Source organism: Callospermophilus lateralis, chromosome 14 (genome assembly GCF_048772815.1).
Source record: "Callospermophilus lateralis isolate mCalLat2 chromosome 14, mCalLat2.hap1, whole genome shotgun sequence".
NCBI lineage: Eukaryota > Metazoa > Chordata > Mammalia > Rodentia > Sciuridae > Callospermophilus > Callospermophilus lateralis.
Window position 1 is genome coordinate 7,001,048 of NC_135318.1, and position 23,131 is coordinate 7,024,178.

The window sequence follows — 23,131 nt, forward strand, 5'->3', positions numbered from 1 at the left end:
ACATGGGCACATTTAAGCGGTTTGTACATATTGCTAAATTGTTTCCACAAGGTTGCGCAGCGCCCTTTCCTCATACCCCTGTCACTTAAGTGCCTTTAAGAAACTCTGCCATTTCCCCAGCATAAGAAGCAGGGTGTGTGAGAGGCTTCATTTGTATTTCTTGGATTCCCCGCCAGAGTAAACATATTTCCCAGCGCTTATCAGCCAGTCCTAGTTCCATTTTGGGGACGGGCCTGTGTCTGGCTTTGTTCAGGTGGCCCCTGGGGCAGGCTGTGTGTTGGGCACAGTGCTTGGGGACAGTCTCCAAAATTTAAACACATGTTCTTCCAACCCAGATGCTTAGGGGAGGGCCGGCTTCTCCTAAAAGGTGGGACCCTGAGGTGTCACCCGCCTGGGAGCTGAGTGCAGAATGAGGATCCCTCCTGTCTGTGCCTCCCAAGGGGCAAACAATTTCTGAGGGTGGGTTGGCCTTTTATTTTACTTTTTTGATAAGGGGTCTTACTATGTTGCCCAGGCTGACCTTGAACTTGTGGCCTCAAGCCATCCTACCCCAGCCTCTCAGGACCTGGAACCATAGGCACAAGCCACCATGCCTGACTCAATTTGTTTTTGAAGAGAACCCAAAATTGCTCTCCTGGACCACAGTGTGTGAATCAGGCTCTGTAATGCCCGCGCGGCCAAAAGCTCTTCTTTGAATGACAGGGCAGTTTGCGGGTGGCTCTACATACAGAATGCAGGGGAAATCTCTCTAAAAGATCTCATGATTGGTCCTTTATTTAAACATCCAGTCTGACAACCAGTGTTGGCCTCTAAAGCATGGTGGATGTGTGCCCAGACTTTGGGACCCTCCTAGAAGTCTCCTTGGACCTTTGGTTTCCTATAAAGCCATTTAATGGCTCCCTAGTCACATTTTCCTGGTGTGTTTGCTGCAGGCTCATTGATTTCTTTGTCCCTCGGCAGAGGTGGAAGCAGGGAGACAGAGGGTGAGGTGCCCGGGGCTCGCCACCTTTTGCAGAGGTTTCTGGACTCTCCTCCCCGGAGCGCTCCTCCCTTGTGGCTGTCCCCTCTGGACTCATTGAGGACAGTCAGGCACAGAGGGCTGGGGCTCAGGTTGCCCAGAGGGGCCTGTCAGCATCTGGCGCCGTGGAGGGAGGCCTGCTGTGGGGCCACGGCCGTGGAGACAGTACTGCTGGTGCTGTGGCCACCAGCAAAGTGACCTGGGGCAGTGTTCTTGCCTCTCTGAGCCTCGGTTTCCTCTGCTGTCTGGGACTTAGTCTTGCTTGTCGAGGATTTGGGTAAATCCGTGCAAAGCGCCCTTCTGGGGACTGAGGAAAGCTCCTAGGCGGGAGTCACTGTTGTTCCTACTTGGGGACCTTGAAAACCTCTCTGCCCTGGAATCTGTCTACCCTCCTCCAGGCACCTGGGTCACTTCTGACAACCACACCATCCAACCCTGCCTCACTTTTGCCAGAATTATCCAGAAAATCCGGGGAAGGGTGGGGAAGCCCCTCTCTTTCATTTGGACTTGCCCTCAGGAACCTGAAGCCTTGCATCCACCATCTGGAGAGAGCCAAGTGGAGGAGCCCAGTCCTCCTTCCCACAAAGCAGGGAAAGCAGAAGGGGGCACATACCTCTTGACTGAGGTGGGCCTTGTTGAAAGCTTGGCTCCCAGTTCTTCTCAGAAAACTCTGGGAGAAGAGAAGGGGGCGGGGAGAGAGAGAGAGAGAGAGAGAGAGAGAGAGAGAGAGAGAGAGAGAGACAGCGAGTCAGCCCACACCTTGGGAGCTTTGCTGCACCAGTTTACAGGCAGCATCCCTGGAGACGCCAGGTCTTAAGGCCGTTTAGGAGGACTCTGTGTGTGCCCTCAGGATTGGTGCATTGTCCAGGAATGCAGAGGTCAGCCCTGACCTCCAGAGCCCTGCCTACAACCTTTCTGGGGCTGAGAGGCTTCAGGGTCACCTACCTGGCTGCACCTCTACCCACATCCCAGGACTGGAAGGCTCCTGCGGGCCCTGCTGGTAGGAATTTCCTGCCTTGTGGTTGCAGGACAAGGGGGAACAGGAGAGCTCCTACCTCTAAGCCATTTGAACCCCAAGGACTGAGTAGCTGTAGGCCCCTCAAAGCCCAGGGTCCAAACACCAGCAGGGCTGAGAGTTTCTCTCCTTCTCGTAGGAAGGAAGGAAAGAGCGTTTGCAGCACGTCCCTGGCTGCGGGCAGATCTGTAGAGCTGCTTTGGCCAGCCCCTGTCGTCCGACTGTCCCCCCACCTCAATGCCAGGTGACTAGATGTGGCCTGCGAAGTTCACGAGGCCTCCCTTCCCTGCTGCCCTCCTTGCACCCGGGGCACGCCCCGTTCTTCCTGCTGCCATCTTCTGTGTCTGCCTGGCGAAGGGGCAGTGCTCGGGAGGCGTGTCCACCTGTATCCTCTACCTGCTGTGTGGTTTGAATTTCCACTATTGCCTTGGTTTTCCATATATGCTGATTATTTCTTAAAAATCCAGACTTGACCCCCCGGCCCCCTTCCTCAAGGGACTTGATTTCAACAAGCCCCCTGTTCCAGACTCTCCCATGGACGCACAAACCGGGGTTCAGCTGTTTCGTTTGTTGTGTGGAGAAGACTGTGATGGTGACTTGACATCTGTTCGTGACTTCCTCTTCCCCTGGCTCTTGACCTTCTGCATTCTAGGGGCTTCTTGGTGATCCATTGTATTTAGTTTTTCCCTAATAGTGACATGGGGGTGGCTTCTTGTCTTTTGCAATGACAGTCCCATTCTGTATGGGCTTCGAGCACCAGAGCCAGGGTAGCAGAAGGACAAACTCCTAAAACTGGAGTCACTGGGTCAGAACATCCATGTGTTAAAGCATTCGGTGGATCCTGTAAAACACTCCCCTGGCAAGTGGGTCCCGGATGACACCCGGGGCCACAGGGTGGTGCGGTTTGTTTCCCTGAGGACTTGTCTGGCTGTATCTTATGAATCTTTTCAATACGCCCATGGATCTGTGAAAAATGATGTTTCAGAGCCATGAGGCGGAGCTTCCCTCCATGTTCAGGGGCCGCCCGTTGCTCTCCCGGGAACCTGGAGGTGAGTGTTTCTCCAGGTCCCTGCCTTCGGTGCGCAGCTGCTGACCTTGGGGGCCCTCTAGCATCTGGCCTTGTTCTGCTTGGCCTGGAATCAGACGGTGTGTGCTCTTTTGCAATTGACTTATTTCACTTAGCACGGTGTCCTCAAGGGCAACTGTGTCAGAATTTCCGTGTATGTGTGTGTGTGTGTGTGTGTGTGGTCAGGGAATCACACCCAGGACCTCACACGTGCTGGGCAAGTGCTCCACCAGTGAGCTCCATCTCCAGCCCTTTTTAAGTTTTTTTTTTTTCATACAGCCTCTTGCTGAGGCTGGCCTTAGAGTTGTGACCCTCCTGCCTCAGCCTCCCCAGTCACTGGGATTATAGGCGTGCACCACCACACCTGGCAAGAGTCATGTTTCCACAAATTCAAGCACAGCAGTATATAAATGTGTAGAAATTGAAAGTCTCTCTTCATCCACATGTGAAGATAATGAGAAATGTCGGTTTGGTGTCTTTTCTTCCAGGCTTCTTACTTATGAACATACTGACATTTTAAAAGTGGTATTATAACATGCTTATCATATTTAACATTTTTTAAAACTTTTCATTTTGAGCTAACTTCAAAGCTTCAGAGAGGTTGCAAGATTATTTAAAGAATTCCCATAAGCCCTTTGTCACCTCCTTTCTCTCTTCCTCCCCCATCCCTCTGATGGTGAGGTGTGTATTTTAGTGTGTATTGTGTAAACACAAGGACATTGTTTTATACAATCTTAGTGTGGTGATCTGGGCCAGGATAGCAATACTGATGTATAACAGCTGTCACTTGGATATCACCATGTGTCTCAGTGGTATACTTCCAGCCAAAGTAAACCTTGCAGTTTCTTAGACAATGATGAACCTTGAGGTGGCTTCCTGTCTCGTAATGATCATCAGTTCTCTTTGGCTTTGATCAAACTGGAACATGTATTTACACTTTCTCTGCATGTCATGACACCATGTTGTTTTGTTTTATTTTTTAACTGTACAGGTCAGTTTTGTGAAATACCTGTTGTTTCCTCCAGGTTAGACTCAGGTTGTGTATTTCTGGCAAGAGGAGCACAGAAGGGTTACCATGTCCTTGGTGCACCCTTTGGGGGTACACGTGGTTGCTTCTGTGTGGGTGATGTTAACTTTGGTCACATGATTAAGGTACTATCTACTTTAAAGTGAAAGTTATATATTCACATCTTAAGTGAACAGTTGGTTGAATTTTGACAAATATGTACTTTCATGTAACCAACAGCCGAATAGGGATCTTTGTGTATTGTTGCAGTTGCTCTTCACTAAAAATATGATCTGAGCTGGGCATGGTGGTGCATGCCTACAATCCCAAGCACTCTGGAGGCTGATGCAAGGGGATCAAAATTTTGAGGCCAGCCTGAACAACATAGTGAGATTCTGTCTCAAAATAAAATAGATAGAAAGGACTGGAAATGTAGTTCAGTGGCTCAATCCCCAGCAACACCAAAAAAAAAAAAAAAAAATATATATATATATATATATATATATATATATATATATATATATGTGTGTGTATAATATATACATATATATATACACACATATTCATATATGCATGTATATATACACATGTTGTATGATATTCATGATTTGTACATCTTCCTTATGAGTTGATAATTATTTTTGCCAGGTGTTATAGGGAAAGGTGCCAGAATTTACTTTAGCTTTGAAGCACATGGGCTTTGGAGTTGTGCAGATTTGTGATCAGTGTCTGGTTTGACATTTGTTTACTCTGTCAAATTCCCTGTTTACAAAATCACCTGTTTATTATGGCACTTGTTTACTGTTACCTTTAGGTAAGCTTTAATTTTTTCATCTTTGGTGTATGTATGGTGCTAGGGATCAAACACAGGGCCTTGCCCGTGCTAGGCAAATGCTGTGCCCCTGAGCCTTAATATTTTTTTCTTATAATGGAAATGTCACCTAGAACAAACACTGTCTCAAAGAATTGGTCTCCAAAATACCTAAGAACTCATACAAATCAATGAAATAGAATTTCAAAAAGAGGACCAAGCCACAGAAACAGTGGCAGGGCACCTAAAGACGTCACTCACAGAAGACGCAAGCAGCCTTTGGTAGAGGTAATAAACATGAGGAAAGACGTCCAGTTGGTCGAAGCGCTGCAGATCGGGGCATCAGCCAGATGTAAGTTCTCAGCTATCAGATTGGCGGAGGTTCCAGCGGCTCCTGACGCCCACTCTGGCGAGGCTTAGGGAAGCAGGCTGCTGGTGGGAGTGGACGTTGGCGAGCAGACGTTGGCGTGTGGTCAGAGGGGTCGGCCTTACTTCTTAAAGTTTATTTCAGCAGCTGGTCATTTAGCAGCTTGTCCCACATATGCACCTGTGCATGGGCAGCGTAAATGTGGCGTCACGTCAAAGAGGAGGCAAATCCCGGCGACTCAGGAGGCCTCTTGAGTTAAAAACCAGCCTCAGCAACTTAGCAAGGCCCAGTCTCAAAATAAAATATAAAAAAAGGGGGTTGAGGGTGTGGCTCAGTGGTTAAGCTTCCCTGAGTTCAACCCCTGGTACAAAAAAAAAGAAAAAGAAGGAGGTACCCCAGGTGTCCAGGGAGGGAGTTAGTGGAATGCTGTGCGTCCAGCATGGGGTGGAGGAGGTGTGTGACCGTGGTCAGTGTTCCTAATGACTGCAAAGTGGGGACAGTGGATTTGACCAGTGTGGAGATGCTTGGGTCCCTTCCAATGAGAAAACCAGCTGACTGGCTCCATAGCTGCAGTTCACTGATGACCACAGCTAATGGCCACGGCTAGGTCGGGCTGTGTGTGTTAGGCGTCGTCAGAGCACGCTGCTCTCGGAGGTTTCAGGTGTACCGTGCATGCCTAAGGGCCTCACTTGCCACAGTGAACCCTTGACAGGGTTGGGACACAGAGCAGTGAAGAATCCTTAACACAATTTTGGGTGAGTTCTGCTTTTATGTCTGTTAGAGAAGAAGGAAGGATATGAGGGATGGAGAGGCTGTACAGCTAGCCACCTTGAGTCAGGCACTGTGGTCAGGGCTGGAATTACTACTACAGTCACATCAACAAATAATTCCTGAAGTGTCCTAGCAGACGTGGTGACAGGCGACAGTAACTTGCACATGTCAACATAGGGATTAAAAAAAACCACCACTGGCAGCTTTAAAATAGGAGCTCAGTGACCACAGGGACTTTGTTTTGTCCATAGCATCTTGTACAGTGCTTGGTATAAAGTAGTTGCTTCATATATGGAATTACTGAATGAATGATTAAATTTATTGAATCAGGATCCCAACAGAGAACAGAAGACCACTCATATAAGGTCACTTGAACCAGGTAGTGCCCACCTGAAATCCCAGCAACTCAGGAGGCTGAGGCAGGAAGATCACAAGTTAAGGCCAGCCTCAGCAAATTAGTGAGACTCTGTCTCAAAATAAAAAGGGCTAGGGATGTAGTTCAGTGGGAGAGGGCTCTGTGTTCAACCCCCAGCGCCACAAAGAAGAGGTAAGAGAACTGAGGAGGGTGGACTTACAGAGGGACCCAGAGTTGTGTGGGGCTCTAGAGAAACCACAAGGAACAATGCAGGGTCCCTAGCTGCTGGAGACTCCCAACCACACAGCTGGAGGAGACAGGAGGATTGAGTTACTCCAATAGGGAGGGACCTGGCTCTGCCTCCTTTAACCTCTGTGGAATCCGCCTAGGAACAAAGCTAGGAGCCCCAAACAGTCTCACCAGTCACCTGAGCATACCTCAAGGTCTCGGTCACAAAAGCCCACCCGACTCAGACTTTGCATATATTGCCCAGACTCCACGAAGAACCTGTGAGGTGCACCGTCCTGTCTATTTTATGGCTCAGGATCCTGCGATGGTCAGGGGCCTTGGCTCAGGATATTGGTGAGACGCCGTAACCACTATTCCCAGAGCTGCCAGCCCAGGTAGAAGTTTCAACATGGACCAGGTCACAGTGATTGTCCAGGTGTCGGTGTGACCTGCTGGCTGAGAGTCGTGCCTTTGAAGTCCTCATGCAGACTGGATGGGGGGGGTAAAAATTACTTCTTGGAGCCTTAGCTTCCTCATCTGTGAAGTGGGGCGATTCCCACCTTTTGGAAACTTCTGTGAGGATTAAGTGAGATGATGGCTACAGGATGTCGACACTTGGAAAGCTCTAGAGGAAGCAAGGTGCTGCCGGGAAACCGCAGCTCCCTTAAACATGCAGGGGTTCAGCCTTGGAAACAGTCAGGATGCTGTGTTTCCTCCTGGGTGTGGAGAGTTTGCTGTTGTCTCTGGTGCTGGGAATGCAACCCAGGGCCTCGTGCACACCAGGCAGATGCTCTGCCCCTGAGCCCGCCTCCCCAGCCTGGTGGTTATTTTTAAACAGACTTTGTATTCAGCAGTGTTTGATCACGTGCGCATTCACTTAATAGTCAGGAAAACAAGTTGTTGCCCTCCTTCCTTTCCTTGCTTCTGTCATTTCCAGGTAATTTCCTTCCTCTGTTTCTGTGTTTTGAACCAAGCCTCCATGCTCTAAGTGGCAATGTGGCCAGTGCCTGTGACAGTGGAGGACCCTGGGCTCCATGTGGGATTTAGTGACCTGGGTCCTCTCTCCCTGGGGAGAGGGCCTGAGGCAAAGCTTCGAACATTAGAAATTCCCCGTGGGTCCCGGCTTGGCAATTGGATTCCAATTGGATTTCTCTTTATTCAGCCTCCTGCCGCTGGGTGATCATTGCTGTTAGTTATAGCAATAGTAATCCCCCAAATGGGGCATAATCCACATCTTATGGGTAGGAGAACCAAGGCTCAAAAGAAATTCAACCAATTTGGCGCAAACCATACAGAAGTCACTTGGCAGAGCCAGGGAGAATTTGAGCCCTTTGCTTCTAAATCCTGTGCTTCCCGAAGGTGTCTGTCTTGTGGAGGCCAGGTTTTAACTTTCTCATATAAAAGCAATAGCAGATGACGATAGGGAGACGTCAGGTAGGAAGAAGAGTTTCGCAGGTGCAGCCAGCAACCATGACCGTCTGTGTAAGTTCACTTCTTGGTTTTTTCCGCCTGACTTCATAATGCGTGCCTTGTTCCACGGTATTCAAAATTCTTTGTAAGCCTGATTTTCAATGGCTGCCTAATAATCCCTCAGCTGGATATACCATTACGCCCTTGAACAATTCCCTATTGTTGAGCCTTCTGGTTGTTTCCAGCTTTTCACTGTCAGCAACAATGCTGCGAAGAACATCTTTCTGTTCAGAAAGCTTTTTCTGCTTGTCCTGTTTCCTTACAATGGTTTCCCAGAAGTGGAATTACTGGTTCAAAGGCTATTCACATTTTAAGTCCCTTCTCATGGATGCCAAGCTGCTCCCCCAAAGGCCGTAGGTGCCTGGCCCTGCCAGCCTCAGTCCTGCTCTCATGGGCTCTTTCTTCTCTCCCCACAGCCTCATAAAGAGAATGGCTCAGAGTGTAGTGGAGGTCATGGAGGACTCCAAGGGGAAGGTCCAGGAGAACCTGCTGGCCAACGGAGGTAGGTGCCCAGGGCTCTGGTTTCTCAGGAGCACCTCCCTGCACCCTGGTCACGTCGACCTGTGGGAAATGCCCGCTGCGCCCAGGCGGGCCTCCCAGCAAGGGTTTAATTGCTGAGCAATAAATAGGAATCAGAGAGCCACCCCCAGAATGCTTGGGTAGTGTATTGCTGCTTGGAGTTTTGGTCTCCCTGTGCTGACGGGATGTGTCTTTAGATTCCAGTGAGGCTTGGGCAAAAATCTGGAGTCTTTGGAAACTTTAGAATTAAATGTTTAAATATCCACAGAGATAATTAAACCTGTGACTGTGCATGTTCATTGAAAATGAGAGCATACATTTAAATTCATATCATTTGTCATGCACAGAATATATATACACAAATGTGTGTGTGTGATCATATTTCCTTCCTCCTAGAAACACTAAAAGGCTTTTAATTTGCTGGTTTGAACAGATAAGAAGAAATGTGCCTTCTTCCAAGTCTGACCTGGCTGGGTCTGTCTCCGTGGTCTAACACCCCGCCTTGTTGTGTTGCAGGTGTGAAGGAGAACATGAAATGCCTCAAGAGTAGGTTGAGCTCTGTTTGCTGTGCCTGTGTTCAGAGTGATGCTGCATGTCCCTGGGGAGGTGGAATCTGGTTGTGGGGCACAGTGACCAGGTCGTGGCAGTTTCTCCAGTATGACCCTGGTGGCTTGGCCACTGTGCCCGTAGGACACAGCAGCTGTAGCACGGCTTTTCCTCACCCTCCCGGCACCCCGCCCTCCCGGGGCAGCTCGGCCTGCTCCCTGGATGTCGGGCTCTTGCTCCTCTGCCTGTGGTCTGCTCTCTGAGGCCATCTGCTTAGTGGACGCAGCACCCTAAGTGCCAGGCTCTGCCAGGCAGCCTCGAGCTTCCCACAAGGGAGCAGCCTCCCTCCCGGGTGGTGCTCCCTCCTGGTGTCATTGCCAGAAGGAGCCATTTGCTTCGGGCTTGCTCCAGGGCGCTTCAACGGGTGGACTGAAAGAGCAAGTCATCTGGGGGCAACTAAGAACCTTTACAAATCGCAGGTGACCAATTGCCTTCCCCAAGGCCCTCTGCTTGTCACACCGAGATTCTTGCTGACGGTAAGGTAGCCATGTCTTGTCAAGTGACCAGCCGATCTTCTTTCCCAGCAGTCGATTCTAGGGCCCTGGACTGAAAAGCTGACCAGGTGGAGAGTTCCTTTTCTCTCAAAAACCTGGCGTGTAGGGCGCGAGGGTTTAAACTTACGTTATAGTGATTGAGATGCTGGCGTTCTGGGGCCGGGGCTGGCTCCACGGCAGGCCACCGCCTCGCCTCGCCTCTCCAGCCGTGCAGGAAGCAGTTACTCAAAGTTAATGCTGCTGGAAGTTAGGTGTCACCCTCGGTCCGATGGCAGGAACCCTAGGGGCAGCTGGCTTCTCCATAGGAGGAAACAGCTTTGTTTAAAATGTTCCATTTTAGGCCTCCTGCGACTTGGGCTCTGACGACTTCAGGATTAGAGTTTCCAGGGCATGCTTTGTAAACCGTCCCTGCCACAAGACCCGGATGGGAGGCAGGACTCACAGTAGCTTCTGAACCTTCTGATATACATTATCATATTAGAATCTCTGAAGAGTCCTGCAGGCCAGAGACCTTTTAAAAGCGAGTCTGACTGGAGTTTTTACAGTGCTAGCCAAATGAAGAAATCTTCTCCTGCAAGGCATCCACAGATTAGTGATTGACAGAATCAACCAGAGAAGCTCTTTGCTGACCCCCTGGCCCCTGCCCCCCAAAGTGAGATTGTAACCCAGTTTCCTCTAGGGGAATTCATGGCCGATCGCATGAAGGGCCAGCAGCAGGTCAGACCAGCCCTGATACGCAGTGTTTGTCTGGACCTTGGCTGGTCGTCTCTCTGGTCTTATTTTTCTCACCTGTAAATGGATTTAATAGCCATTGACAGGCCCTTAGCTCTGCCTGGGCACCTTTTGCTTTTGTTTGTTCCTTGCTTGCTGCTGAGCTCTGCACGGCAGGACACAGATGTGCGTGAGTGGCATGGAGAAGGAGCACGTTGTCTGGCCTGGGTCCTAAAATGTCTGCAGAGGATGGAAACACTGGGCCTGTCTGGCTAACCCATCAAGGGCACAGTCCCTGTGGTCACAGTCCTGTGCGCTGGCAAGGCCTGGTTCGGGTCTTCAGATGAGACCACTGCTGCTCACAGTGAGCCAGCCAGGTCATGGCCTGACCTAGCAGGCCGACAGCCCAGGCTCCGCCTTGCCTGCTCCAGGGACCAGGCCTCACTGACTCCAGCGCAGGCAGAGGATGAGGGGCCTTCCCTTCCTGAGCAGTGGAGAGAGAACCGCAGTCAGGAAGACAGTGATGGCGGAGGGCCTTCTTCCAACAGCGTTCTCACCAGAAGCAGTGTACGGGGACAGGGAAGTGCCCTTGGCGTCTGGCCTGGGGCAAGGGTCAGTGTCCAGAGCTGGCACTGGTGTTCAGGACATGGGAGAGAGTGGAGGAGCAGGGGGACGTGGTCAAAAATCCAGAGGTCTCCTGAAGCTCCTGCAGGGAAGTCCTTGTCCAGCATCGTGTTGGGCACTGCTGAGCATCTGTGGGTACCAAGCTCATGCTGGCCATTTGCCAGTGATGGCCACAGCCTTTGCCTGTGAGCGTGCATTGCCCTGTGTGCCAGGATGGAACTCACCCCTTTGGTGTGGGTGCCGTAAGGCCTAGGACTTGGTGAGAAGGCACAGGGAGAAGAGCTTGGTCAGAAACGTGAGTGCAAGTTGCTGCCCAGGTCGGGGGGTGGGCGGGGGTTGCTCTCAGTGTTCAGAGCGTGGAGTGGAGCAGTCACCCTGCGCAGAGCTCCGTGGGCACCGAGAGGCACAGAGAAGGCGAGTCGGAGGCTCCGCCCTAAAGGAGCAGTGAGGGGCAGGTAGCCTGGCATGTCCTTAGTATCATGGAACCAGACAGGAGGGACAATCAGGGCAGCTTCCAGAAAGAATTGGCCTCCATCTAACCTGTGGGTTGAAGGATAAAAGCAGCGGCGAGAGGGGGAAGGGGTGAGAGTGGCTCGGCTGGAGTGGAAGGGCCCCAGGGTGCTGCAGTGACGAGGAGGACCGGGAGGATCTAAATGCGCACATCTGCCTTGACATCCCACGTGGGCTGCTGCTCGGCCGCCGTGAGGCTGGCTGCCCACCTTGGGGATGGACTGGGACCACCGTGGCAGGTCATCTTCCATGATGTCCATAGTGGGTTCAGCCAGGGGGATCGATTGCCATCACTGCCCCTTCAGCCTCTGCATGTGTTTCCTACTATCATCGGCCATACCCGTCCCGTTCCTCCCAGGCCCAAGTCTTTTCTACGAAGTCATTTTCCCACCATGGTGTATCAGTGACAAAATCAGCACCAAAATCTGTCTAGTCCACTTGGGCTGCTGTCCCCAAATTCTGTACACTTGAGCACCGTGAACAATGTCTGTTTTCTCACAGTTCTGGAGGCTGAAGTCCAAGACCAAGCGTGCAGGCGTGCACTGTCTGACAGGGCGGTCTCCTGGCTCGTAGATGGCCACCTCCTCACTGTGTCCCTTACCTTCCTTGCTATGTGTGGATGGAGTTCTCTGATGTCCCTTCTTACAGAGGCACAAATCTTATCAATTCTGGCACCAATGTTAGAAACATAAGAATTCTCCCAAGGATCTTTTTCAAATCTGGGGATTCTAGAAAATATCTGATATGGCTCTTGGCAAAGGGACAGTGGCAGTGTAACCCTCCCCCTTCCACCTGCATTGCAAAGGGGAGGGTTACACTTGATGGGGAAGAGAGCTGTGTGCCACCCAGGGCGCTGGGTGCTTTGCAAGCATTTTCTCCTTTTGTCATGGAGCTTACGTAACTTTCCCTGTGCCAGAGTTTCCTCATGGAATAATAGTACTTAATAGGGCTGGAAAGTGAGTTATATGAAATGATTCACGTGTCCTGGCCCAAGCCCAGCAATCAGTAAATGTCGGTGACCTTAATGGACAGAATCACCATCTGCATGACTTAGAGGCATTTCCTCTCTCTCTCTTAAGGGCCCTTAATTCTGCCACCCGACCAGTTCCTGCCTGAGTTTCCTTTGGTTTCCATCGGCTTCTTTGAGACTTGCCACCCACATATCAAACTCAGGCTCATCCTGGGCTGGAATCATCCCCCTGCCCTCTGCCCCATCCCTGCCACTGCCCCCGAGGGTGCCCAGCTTCGTGCATATCCCTCCCTCCACCCAGTCACCCAGCTTTGGAATCTGGGTGTCACCTGGCCGCCTTCGCACCTCCATGTGTCATTAGCCCTGCATCCTGTCAAGTGGGTCCCACCTCCCTCCTCCCAGGGCTTCTTCGGTCCCTCTCAGCTTTGCCTTCTCCTCCCACACCCTTGTTGTCCTCTCTCCTCACCACCACAGAGAGGTCTCCACAGTGGGCGAGAGTCCTGCCGACTCTGGGGGCTCAGTGGTGCCCACGTTCAGCACTGCAGCTGTGAGAGTGGTCTGTGGCCAGCTTGGCACGCGATAGGGCTGAGTGTGTGGGCTCTAGTATTGGCATGCGCAGGATCAGGCCCTAGGACCCTCGTGCCGGCCTGGCTTCCTGTCCAGTTCTTACCCATCTCCCTGGACCCTCAGCCTCACTCAGAGGCTCTACTTCCCATGAACACGTGGGGCTGGCAGTCCTCCTGACTCCGATGCCTCCTTCACCAGCCACCCGGCTGGTTCCTCTTCCCTTCGGCCTCTGTGTGAGTCTAGGTCCAGGAAGCCGTTGTGCCCTCCCTAGGAGGAGCCAGAACCCTGTCCTCAGTCTCCTGGCACCTGTGTCCTGTCCCCAGCTCAGTAGCTCACTGTGTGCCTTTTCCTAGTTGAGTGCCCTGCACTTGGAGCTCTTGAGGTTGGGCAGGGAGTCTGTCTGTATCCCCAACAGGGTGGAGCTGGGCTCCATGAAGACAGAGAGGACTGAGTGTTGAGAGAGGACCATCCATTTTCTTACGTAGAAGGCTATCCTGGGAAGCAAGGCGGGGTGATAGCTGACCTCAGAAGGGCCATCTTGCTAGGGTTGGGGGGTTCTAGGGGCTCTGAGCCCTGAATCAACCACTGAGCTTCCTGCTTTGCCACAGAGCAGACACGGAAAAGATGCAGCAAGCCTGGCGCAGTGGTGGGTGCCCGTAGTCCAGCCGTCCGGGAGGCTGAGGCAGGGGGATTGTTTGAGCCCAGGAGTTTGAGGCCAGCCTGGCAACAAAGCAAGACCTCCTCCCACCACTGCAAAAAAAAAAAAAAAAAAAAAAAAAAGAAAGAAAAGAAAAGAAAAGAAAAAGAAAAAGAGGCATAGCACCTGGATAAGCCCTCGGCTCTCTGAATGTGCATAGAGCACATCCAGATAGGCCCTGTGTGGGCGGCTCCATTCCTCAGGTGGGAACCCATGGGGCTCCTCCTGGCTTGAGGTCCAGGGGCTCTGGGCCAGCAGAAGCCTAACCCAGGTCCAGCTGTCCCCAGCCTGGCTGGCAGAGGGAGACAGACGCACCCCGAGGGCAGCAGGCATTGTTTGTTTTTGGAGAAAAAAAGGGGAAGAGGGAATTTATGGGAACACCCGCGTGCTCTTTTCAGCGGAAGCATTTGTGAGAAGGCTGTGCTCATTGCGCCTCTGTCCCAGGAGGAAACACCATGGCTCCAACGCCAACATTTGGCAAATGATTAAAATGCCTTTAAAGTGGACCATGTAGGTTGAAATTGCCCTGTCTCCTGCCTGGGCTCAGGAGGCAGGAGACACGGTCCTCTGAGCCGGTGTCCCCTGTTGGCAGGCCGCGGGCTCTGTGGTTTTCTGGCTGGCTCGATGCTCTCTGGTGAGCCTTGGGCTCACTGGACCTCGTGGGAGGATAGCCGGAGCAGTAGGGAAGGCGGGGAGCAGCTGCGCCCTCCTTGGGTGTTGCTGGCCTCTGGAAGGCAGGCCTCCTGACGCAGGTCTCTGGGGCGGCGAGGCCCCTTCCTCTGGCTGCTGAGGACTTAGATTCTGGCTGGTGGCCCCACTGGCTCAGACCTCTAGGCCCATGGGGAGTGTGCATCCCCAGAGGGGGCTCCTGCGGCTGGCTTCTCAGGCCGCTTCCTTGGTGTGAGTGGTGAGCTCACTTGAGTTTGGCGGCCACCACCCTGGGAGACACGGAAAGTGGCATCCATTTATCAACCTGTGTTTGTGTCCCTCCAGTTGACCTGACATCCTTTGTGACCCATTTTGAATGGGACATGGCCAAATACCCTGCGAAGCAGCCGCTGGTGAACGTGGTGGACACACTAGCCAAGGTGAGAAGGGCCTCTGAGGACATCCGGCCATCTGAGATGTGGAGTCCAGTGAGTGACCCTGCACAGGGGCCCCTCACCCTGCTCAGATGGGCCTTTGGGCTTCTGAGGTGCATCTCCTTCCATGGCCTGGGCAAGATCTGAACCTGGGAGAAGCCGTCTCACACCCCTCCTGTCCCTGCTACCCTGGGGTTTGGCTGTGGTCTCTCAGGACAATCTGCTCAAGGGCCCAAGTCACCTGTGTTCTGGTCCCTGACCGCAGTCTCCACTGGCCTTGCTGCCCTGCCTCTCTTTACAGAAGCTCAGTGGAGGAAGCTCAGCCCCACCCTCGCCCACCCTAAGTACCAGCTGCCCAGCCCCTGGGTGATTATCTACATGCAAAACCCACTTGCTTTAGCAGTTTGTCTTAGGAGCCCCAACTCCTCAGAGATGGTGTGCCAGCTTGTCACCCGGACTCTGTGACAACTATGAATGGGTAGATGGCACCTGTGACAGGCTGCTCTCTGCTGAGCTATGGCCTCCGGCTCACACTTGATGAAATAAAAACTGCACAGTGCAGGCCTGTAGGGACACTCTGGCTCCTGTGTGCCTTCAGGGCACGCTGACTTGCTGATGGCCCGTCCCTCCCTCCTGCCACTGCTGGAACTGGTGGTTGGAAAGGAGGTCTCCGCGTGGCCAGAAACACAGCTGTCCTGCTCTCTACTGCAAGGAACAGAGTCCCCTGAGTGTGGCGGGTGGGTCACTGGGGGACATGGGTTCCATTCCCCTGCGGGTCCCCTGAGAACAGGGGTGAGGCCAGACTGCTTGGGAATCTGGGTTTGGCTCCTGCGAGCAGTGCTTATACCACACGGTCCCAGCTCCTCCCACGACAATCAGGCGGTGATTCTGGAAGGCCCTTCAAGGAGGGGCTGCCCAGGTACCCGTGCCAGGTGCAGCTTCTGGGAGGCTACTGTGGACGTCCACCAGGGAGCCAGAGCACATGGTTGTTTGTGGGGCAGGCTCTGCCCTGCCCTGCCCTGCCTCGCCCTGTACCAGCTTGGAATTCAGAGTCCAGGGATGCTGGATCCAGTGGAGGCCCCCCTGGAGCACGTAGCAGGCAGCAGAGTTGGGTGGAGGCCAGGCTTCTCTCTAGTCCAGGGTGCCCGAGTGGCTTTGGCAGGACAGCAGGGCAGGAGGGGGAGGAGGCACTGGTTTTGATAGCGCTGGGAGCCCTGCCAGGCTCTCTTACTTCCCTCCTCACCCACAAGTGGCTCCAGTTTCCTCTGATTTCAGATGAGAAGTAGCTGAGAGGCCAAGGCGTGCCCAGCAGTGCGGAGGTGCATGCTGGGAGGGGAGCCCGGCTCCCGGGACCAAAGCCCAGGAGTTGAGCTATGTGCATGGCGCTGCTGCCCGAGGAAGCCCTGGTGGCCCCACCATAGGGCCAGCTGGGGCAGAGCCGTAGGGTAGCAGCTCCCTCTGTCCTTCTTGCACCGGGAACCCTTGCGTGACACCCCAGTTCTTCCAACAAGAGGTCTGGTTCTGCCAGCCAGAGACCTCCTCCTCCAAGGAAGCCCCCGAGTTGCCTCAGTGTCCTGTGGATGTGGCTCAGGGAGGTCCTGGAGCTTACACCAGGTCCCACCAGTAGGAGCTGGACCTGGCGTGTATGGGGCCTCACTGGGTCCCAGGCCTCAGTTCTCGCTGTCTGGCTGGTGTCCAAGCACCCTCAGCAGCTTTTCTCTGGCTTATGGTGAAATCAAAAAAAAAAAAAAGGATAAACAGTGATTTTGTTGTTGTTTTCATTTTACTTTTTTTGGTGGTGCTGGGGATCAACCCAGGGCCTTGTGCATGGCTGCTCACTTAAAAAAAAAAAAAAGTATAAATATTTTATTAGAAAGTAAGATTGGGCTGGGGATGTAGCTCAGTTGGTAGAGGACTTGCCTCACATGCAGAAGGTCCTGAGTTCAATCCCCAGCACTAAAAAAAAAAAATCATTTCGGTTACGACACTGTTCCGGGGTATTCTGCATGGAGTGCAGTTGTCTGCACACCAGTAGAGAGCGCTATAGCTGTACGTCACATGGTGGAGGTGAATGGTATACTGTTGTTGTACAGTTGCCAGCACAGCTGGGTAGCGAGTGCAGCATGGTGTTCATTTGTGCACTTAGATGTGCAGTGAGCGGGGGTAGTACAGTTGCGCAGCAACTCCTGTGCCCTTCATTCTAAAGGGCACTGGTATTCAAGAGGAGCCTCCCTCCCACACACATATTTTATATATATATTTAGAATCAGATTGTCCATGTTTTGTATCTAATGACTCCTCATATCCCCAACTCAGTGATGGCACCATGCTCTGCTGCGTTTGCTGGTGTCTAGGGTGTAACAGCTCCGCGGGGGCTGATGGCCGGCGTCCAGCGGTGGGCTTGGACCACTCTCCCTGCCAACCCACGGGAGGTGGGCCTGGGTCCAGAATGTACTCCAGGATAAGGGGGTCCACCTGGAAGCCAGAGCAACTTCCTGCCCACACAGGCTAGAGATGGAGACCGTGAGGACTGAGTGTGGCGCAGCTCCTCGGGGCGCCGGCTGGGGAGGCATGGGCTGGAAATGGAGAGAGTTGGTGTCGGAGTGGGATGCCGACAAGTCATTGTGACTTGGTCCTCAGTGCCTACAGAGTGGTGTGTTGTCCCCTCCTCCTCCCAGGCGTGGGCTCACCATAAGGCCCAGTTGCTGGGATGACAGAACGGAGGGGAGGTCAAAGCCCCCTCTTCCTGCCATTTGGGGGGCAGCTGTTTTTCTTTTCTTTCTTTCTTTTTTTTTTTGGTCCTGGGGATCTAACCCAGGGCTGCTTTACGACTGAACTATGTTCCCAGCTCTTTTATTTATTTATTCATTTTTATTTTGAGGCAGCTTCTCACTAAGTTGCTCAGGGCCTCACTAAGTTGCTGAGGCAGAGCTTGAACGTGTGATCCCCCTGCCTCAGCCTCCCTAGTTGCTGGGGCTACAGGTGAGTGCCACCTCATCTGGTGGTGGCTGCTGCTTTTCTCACATGTCCCCTGAGCACTTGGTGGTTATTTTGAGACATTCGGGCACCTCCTTCATCACTCGGGGTGACAGAGCGTTTCCTACCCCCACAGCAGCTGGCACAGATCGAGTCGGACCTGAAGTCCCGCACGGCGGCCTACAGCGCCCTGAAGACGGCCCTGGAAAACCTGGAGAAGAGGTCCACGTGCGTACCCTTGCCCACCGCCACCGTGGGGGTCTCATGCTTGCCTTTCCCACTGCGAGGACACCCAGAGTCTGTGCCTGAGCTGAGGAAAGTGAGCCAGGGCAGCGTTAAGGGGACCTGGGGCAGGAGGAGGTGGTTGCACCTCCTCGTTTGTGCCCAGCAGAGAGCGTGTGCCCTGGGTGCGTCTTCCCTCTCCTGCCTGGCAGAGTGGCCACAGGGACTCAGGTGCCTTCTGTGTCCACCTGAACCGTGGGTGAGGCAGTGGGCTGCTGGACCCGGCAGACAGACCATCACCCACGTGGTGCAGCTGTTGGGAGAAAAGTGAGCCCATTCCACCCACCCCTGGCGGGAACTGCCGCGCTCAGGCGGTGACCCCGGTGGTGGAGGAAGGCTGCTGCGGGGCCTGGGGGTGCTTCTGGACTGGGTGGGACAGGCGTGGGAAGTCTCCCTGTCCCTGGGCCCTCTGTTGGTGATTTCTGAAGATTCTCCAGAGAAGGGAAGAGGCCCAAGGGCTCAGAAGCAGCTGCCAGCCTCTGATGGCCTTCCTCCAGCACAGGAGCGTCACCTCCTTCTGGGCTTACCTCTTGGAGGGCCCCTGGGCTAGCTCTTTTGGTGACAAAAGCAAATACATGTTGAGTGTCTTTAATCTGAAATGCAAAATGCCCCCAAATCTGAGAGTTTTTGAGTCCCAGCATGGGGCCGTGAGTGGAAAAACCCACATGTGACCTCATGACTCTGGTCACAGTGAAATGTGGAGATATTGAAATCACTGTACAACATGACCTTCAGGCTAGGTGTGTAAGGTCGATGTGAAACTAAAGGATTTCCACTGAGCTTGGGCCCCTTCCTCAAGATATCTCATTATGTACCTGCTACCATCCCCAAATCTGAAACAGTCCAAGAGCAAAAAACACTCCTGGTCCCAAGCATCTCAGAGAAGGGATATTCAAGGTGTAGTTTTTAGTGTAAAATTAAAACCAAAGAGTGAAAAGTACACTTCATCTAGAAGCCATCACTACTGCCCGACTACATGTCAGAACATGAGGGAGAGGCGGGAGGAAGGTGTGGCAGTGAGCTCTAAATGGTGACCTTGGCACAGGTCCATGGTGGCATGGTGGCCTTGGGGTTGGAGCATGCTGAGCCGCCCCCTTGCTGCATCAACGTGTTGTAGGCTTCTTAACTGGTTGATGGTGCTCGCCTATAATCTCAGCAGTTAGGGAGGCTGAGGCAGGAGGTTCGCAAGTTCTAAGCCAGCCTCAGCCACTTAGTTGCTCAACCCTGAGCAACTCAATGAAGCCCTGACTCAAAATAAAAAAGAAAAAGATCTGGGGCTGTGGCTCAGTGTTTGAGTGCCCTGGGTTCAATCCCCCATACCAAAAAAAAAAACAAAAAACTGGTCAGGACCTGGCCTAGCCACTTTGATTGATTTATTGAGCACATACACTGAGTGAAGGAGGGTGATGAAGCAGTCTCCCTCCTCTGATACTTCTTTTCTCCTTCCTCTCCTGCCCTCCATTCCCCTTCCCTCTTTCTTTCTTGGTACTGGGGATGAAGCTCAGGGCCATGCACATACTAGGAGAGCATTCTACCACTGAGCTATTTTGAAGCAGGGTCTCACAAAGTTGCCCAGGCTATCCTCAACTTGAGATCCTCCTGCCTCAGCCTTCTGAGTAGCTGGAATCACAGGCATGCACTGCCAAGCCCAGCTGGCTTCCTTTCTTCTTTCAATGCACATTTGTAAGTGCTTACTATACCCTCGGGCCTGATATTAGGCCCTAAAGATGAAAAGCAGAATAAAACACACTCTCTGCATCTGCAGAGTCACGGTTATTCATTCAACAGACATTGATAGAAAGTCTGCTTCACACTGGGTACAGAGGGAGTCCCACAGCTTGAGAAGACTGTGTCTGCTGCTGGGCCAGGGTAGCTGGGTGCCTCTGGAGGGCTTCCGAGGGACTTGTCTGTGGCCACACAGTTGTGTGTGATGTTATAAGCAAGGGCAGGCAGGAAGGAAGGCGAGCAGGCTCCTGGGCTGGTGGGGCTCTGGAGGAATGCCGCAGTCTGGCTGGGCACAAATCACGAACCCCCACAGCTTGTAGATTCAAACAGCAATTCTTTATTCCCGATCTCACACCGGCCTTCTACAAACACGTTCTCGGGAAATCCACGTTCTCTGCCCAAATCCACCACTCCACTGGGCTTCTGTCTCCCAAAAAATACTGTCCCTAAGAACTCAAGAGGAACTCAGGCAGCAGGATACGCCCTATTCCAGGCAGGAATAATCTTCCTAAACCAGCAACGCCCTAAACTCGAATCCGCGCTGGTCCTAGAGCAAGGTCACGAGTCCTTCCACTAAAGAAACATGGGGGTATGCTGGCAAGGAAATTGTCATACCTACTTGGCTGATGGCTCCCAGCAGAGGAAGGTGTTTCCCGCTGTCTTGAAAGCTTTGGCCTTGGCTTGGAGGTGCCCGGAGGCAGGAGCAGTCCTGGCCTCTGCTTCCACTCCCGTGTCTTCCTGGCTGTCTGGTCTTGGTAGCCGCGTAGTGTTGGCCCACACGACGCCATGATCCCTGCCCTGTGAACACAATGCCCTTTATTCAAGCCAGGTCCACTGGGCAGGTCCAAAGCTATTTCAGGTGAGTGTCCCCTGGCTGCTGGACAGAAAGGCCTGTAAAGTGACACGGAGCTCTATCTAAGCCTATCTCTGCCCAGGGCAGCCCATGCAGCTGGCTGCTGTGTTGACACTTGAGTAGCTTCGGTGGCTGCTACCTGAGGTCCCCTCCTGATAGCTTGTGGCTTGTGCTGGGCAGTGCAGGTCACTTAGGTGTTGGATTCAGCAGCCCCTCAGGACACTGGTGACAGAAGCCCAGGCCCTGCCAGCCTCCCTGTCCCTGGAGGGGAGGAGGCTGGACTCTGGCTGCCGAGCATGAGCGGCGTGAGTGACGGCCTGTGGGGACCTGTGCTAGCCCCGGCCCACCTCTCCCAGGCCTCGGCCACTGCCTGCCCCACCCTGGTGCCTGGCTTTGGGTGAGGGTCAGTGGCCCTTCCTGCTGGTCACACCTTTCCTTCTACGTGCCTTCCAGGGGGAACCTCTTTACTCGAACACTGAGTGACATTGTGAGTAAAGAAGACTTTGTGCTGGATTCAGAATATCTCGTCACACTTCTGGTCATCGTCCCCAAGTGCGTGGGCCTGGAGTGAAGGGTTGGGGGGTGTCTTGGCCTGGGTTTGGGGATCACAGAGGGAAACTGGCACTGCCTGGTGGAGAGGAGGGTGGGCCCCTTCTGCTGCCACCAACCTTGCTTCACGTTGGGGACTGGAGCTGTGAGGAAGAGGATGCCCCTGAGGGTCCCAAGGCACCGGCGTTCCTGCACGGGGGCTCCTGGAGGGCAGATGTGTCTGCGTAACAGCAGGAGGGAGATGGAGCAGTGGCAGAAGCAGCCATTTATTGAGCACCTGCTGTGAGCTTATTTCCTCCTATCCTGGGAGGTTGGTGATTATTCCCTCATCCTGTGGTCATGGTCACAGGTCACCTGGGACAGGGTTAGGAAGTCATTTGTAAGAGGCAGACATCTACAGCTGAGTTCCTATAGGGACCTTCTGCAGGAGCCCTGGGACCCTCTCGGCAGGCTTGGGGATATTAGGGCTCTCCCTGGTCCCTGCCGTGCAGCTTCCTGGGAGCCTTTCTGCCAGCAGCGTTCTGTGACTCTGCTCCCGCAGGCCAAGCTATGCGCAGTGGAGGAAGACCTATGAATCCCTCTCGGACATGGTGGTCCCCAGGTCGACCAAGTAAGTGAGGGCCCGGTTTGGCCCGGGGTCCCCGGGTCCCTGGCCTGGAATTCCCTCTTGGTCCCACACCAGACTGCCGTCTCTGGAAATTGCTTCACTGCCCCTCTTCTACCCTGGCTGCTGTCCAGCAGAGGGGCTCCTCCAGGGCCCCCTGACTCTTGTTTGTGGCTTAGCGCCCATCTTCTCCACTTGAGGGTCAAGCAAAGACGTGGCTGGAGTGGCTGACCCGGGAGTGGCCACTGCCCCCGAGCAGGAGAGGAAGATGGGCTCAGTGTGTGATCTGCTGGGGTCAGAGAAGAGTGGTCAGTGGCCACTCCAGAAGTGACAGGAGACACCCAGCGTGGTGGCACATGCTTGTAATCCCACTCCTCCAGAGACTGAGGCAGGGCGTTTGCAGCCAGCCTGGGCAACTTAGCAAGTCCTTGTCTCAAAATAAAAATAGAAAGGGCCGGGGTGTAGCTTGGAGTGGAGCGCCCCTGGGTTCCGTCCCAGTGCCTCAAAACGGAAAAGGCACAGGAGAGGAGCAGGCTAAGACAGTGTCCATGTGGAGAGCCACGAAGCTGGGAACACAAGCAGGCCAGACGTGGCATCAGCAGGGACAGAGCGCTGGGAACAGAGTGAGCAGCAGAGGAAAAGCCACAGGAGGCCACCAGTGCCCTGCTGTCTCCTAAAGGTCTGTGAGTAGGCAGGTGGCATCTCTGTGCCCTGGGCACACTCAGTGCACAGGAGAAGCTGGGGAGCGGTGGGGATGAGAAACGCCACCTTCAGGGTGGCTAGTGGTGACCTTGGGACCTAAGCAGAGTGCAGCTGGGCCAGGAAGCAGGGGCCTCTCTGCTGTGTGGCAATGGCTTGCTCTCCTAAGAGGGTGGCGGGTCCGCAGGTGTGTGTTGTCCTCTCTGTGCGACTGAGCTGGTTTGTGATTTGAAGGCCGCCGAGCCACCCACCCACCTTACCCCACGCGGAGCTGCCTGCTCCCCTCCCCTCCTAGAGGCCTCTGCCCTGCCTGCTCCCTCGTGCAGGTAGCTCCCCCAGGGCCACTAACTCACTGGAGATGGCCATCAGGAGCCAAGGAACAGGACGGTCACTGCCTGAGGTCACAGGGGAGGTGGAGGGGTGAGCCGGGCAGCGTTTGTGCAGGGGAGGAGAGGCCTCAGAGCTGCCCGCTGGCCTGGCCACTCTGCTGCTACCTGATGCACGGCCCCAGGAATCCTAGCCTTGCCAGGTGGGGCTGCCTTGGCAGAGGGCACCT

The 23,131-nt window shown here is 53.6% G+C and overlaps 1 protein-coding gene across 3 annotated transcripts in view; it reads left to right on the plus strand.

The window, feature by feature from the left end:
• The window catches only part of Atp6v1c2 (ATPase H+ transporting V1 subunit C2), a 47,725-nt gene that overhangs the window by 15,578 nt on the left and 9,016 nt on the right, over positions 1-23,131 (plus strand). For 2 of the 3 annotated variants that reach the window (XM_076832858.2, XM_076832859.2), the window contains exons 4-8: positions 8,524-8,609; positions 14,799-14,893; positions 18,000-18,091; positions 21,177-21,275; positions 21,814-21,882. In XM_076832858.2, coding sequence (XP_076688973.1) covers positions 8,524-8,609; positions 14,799-14,893; positions 18,000-18,091; positions 21,177-21,275; positions 21,814-21,882 — 441 coding nt within the window. The remainder of the gene's footprint in view (positions 1-8,523; positions 8,610-14,798; positions 14,894-17,999; positions 18,092-21,176; positions 21,276-21,813; positions 21,883-23,131) is intronic. The other variant, XM_076832860.2, reaches the window with a different exon arrangement.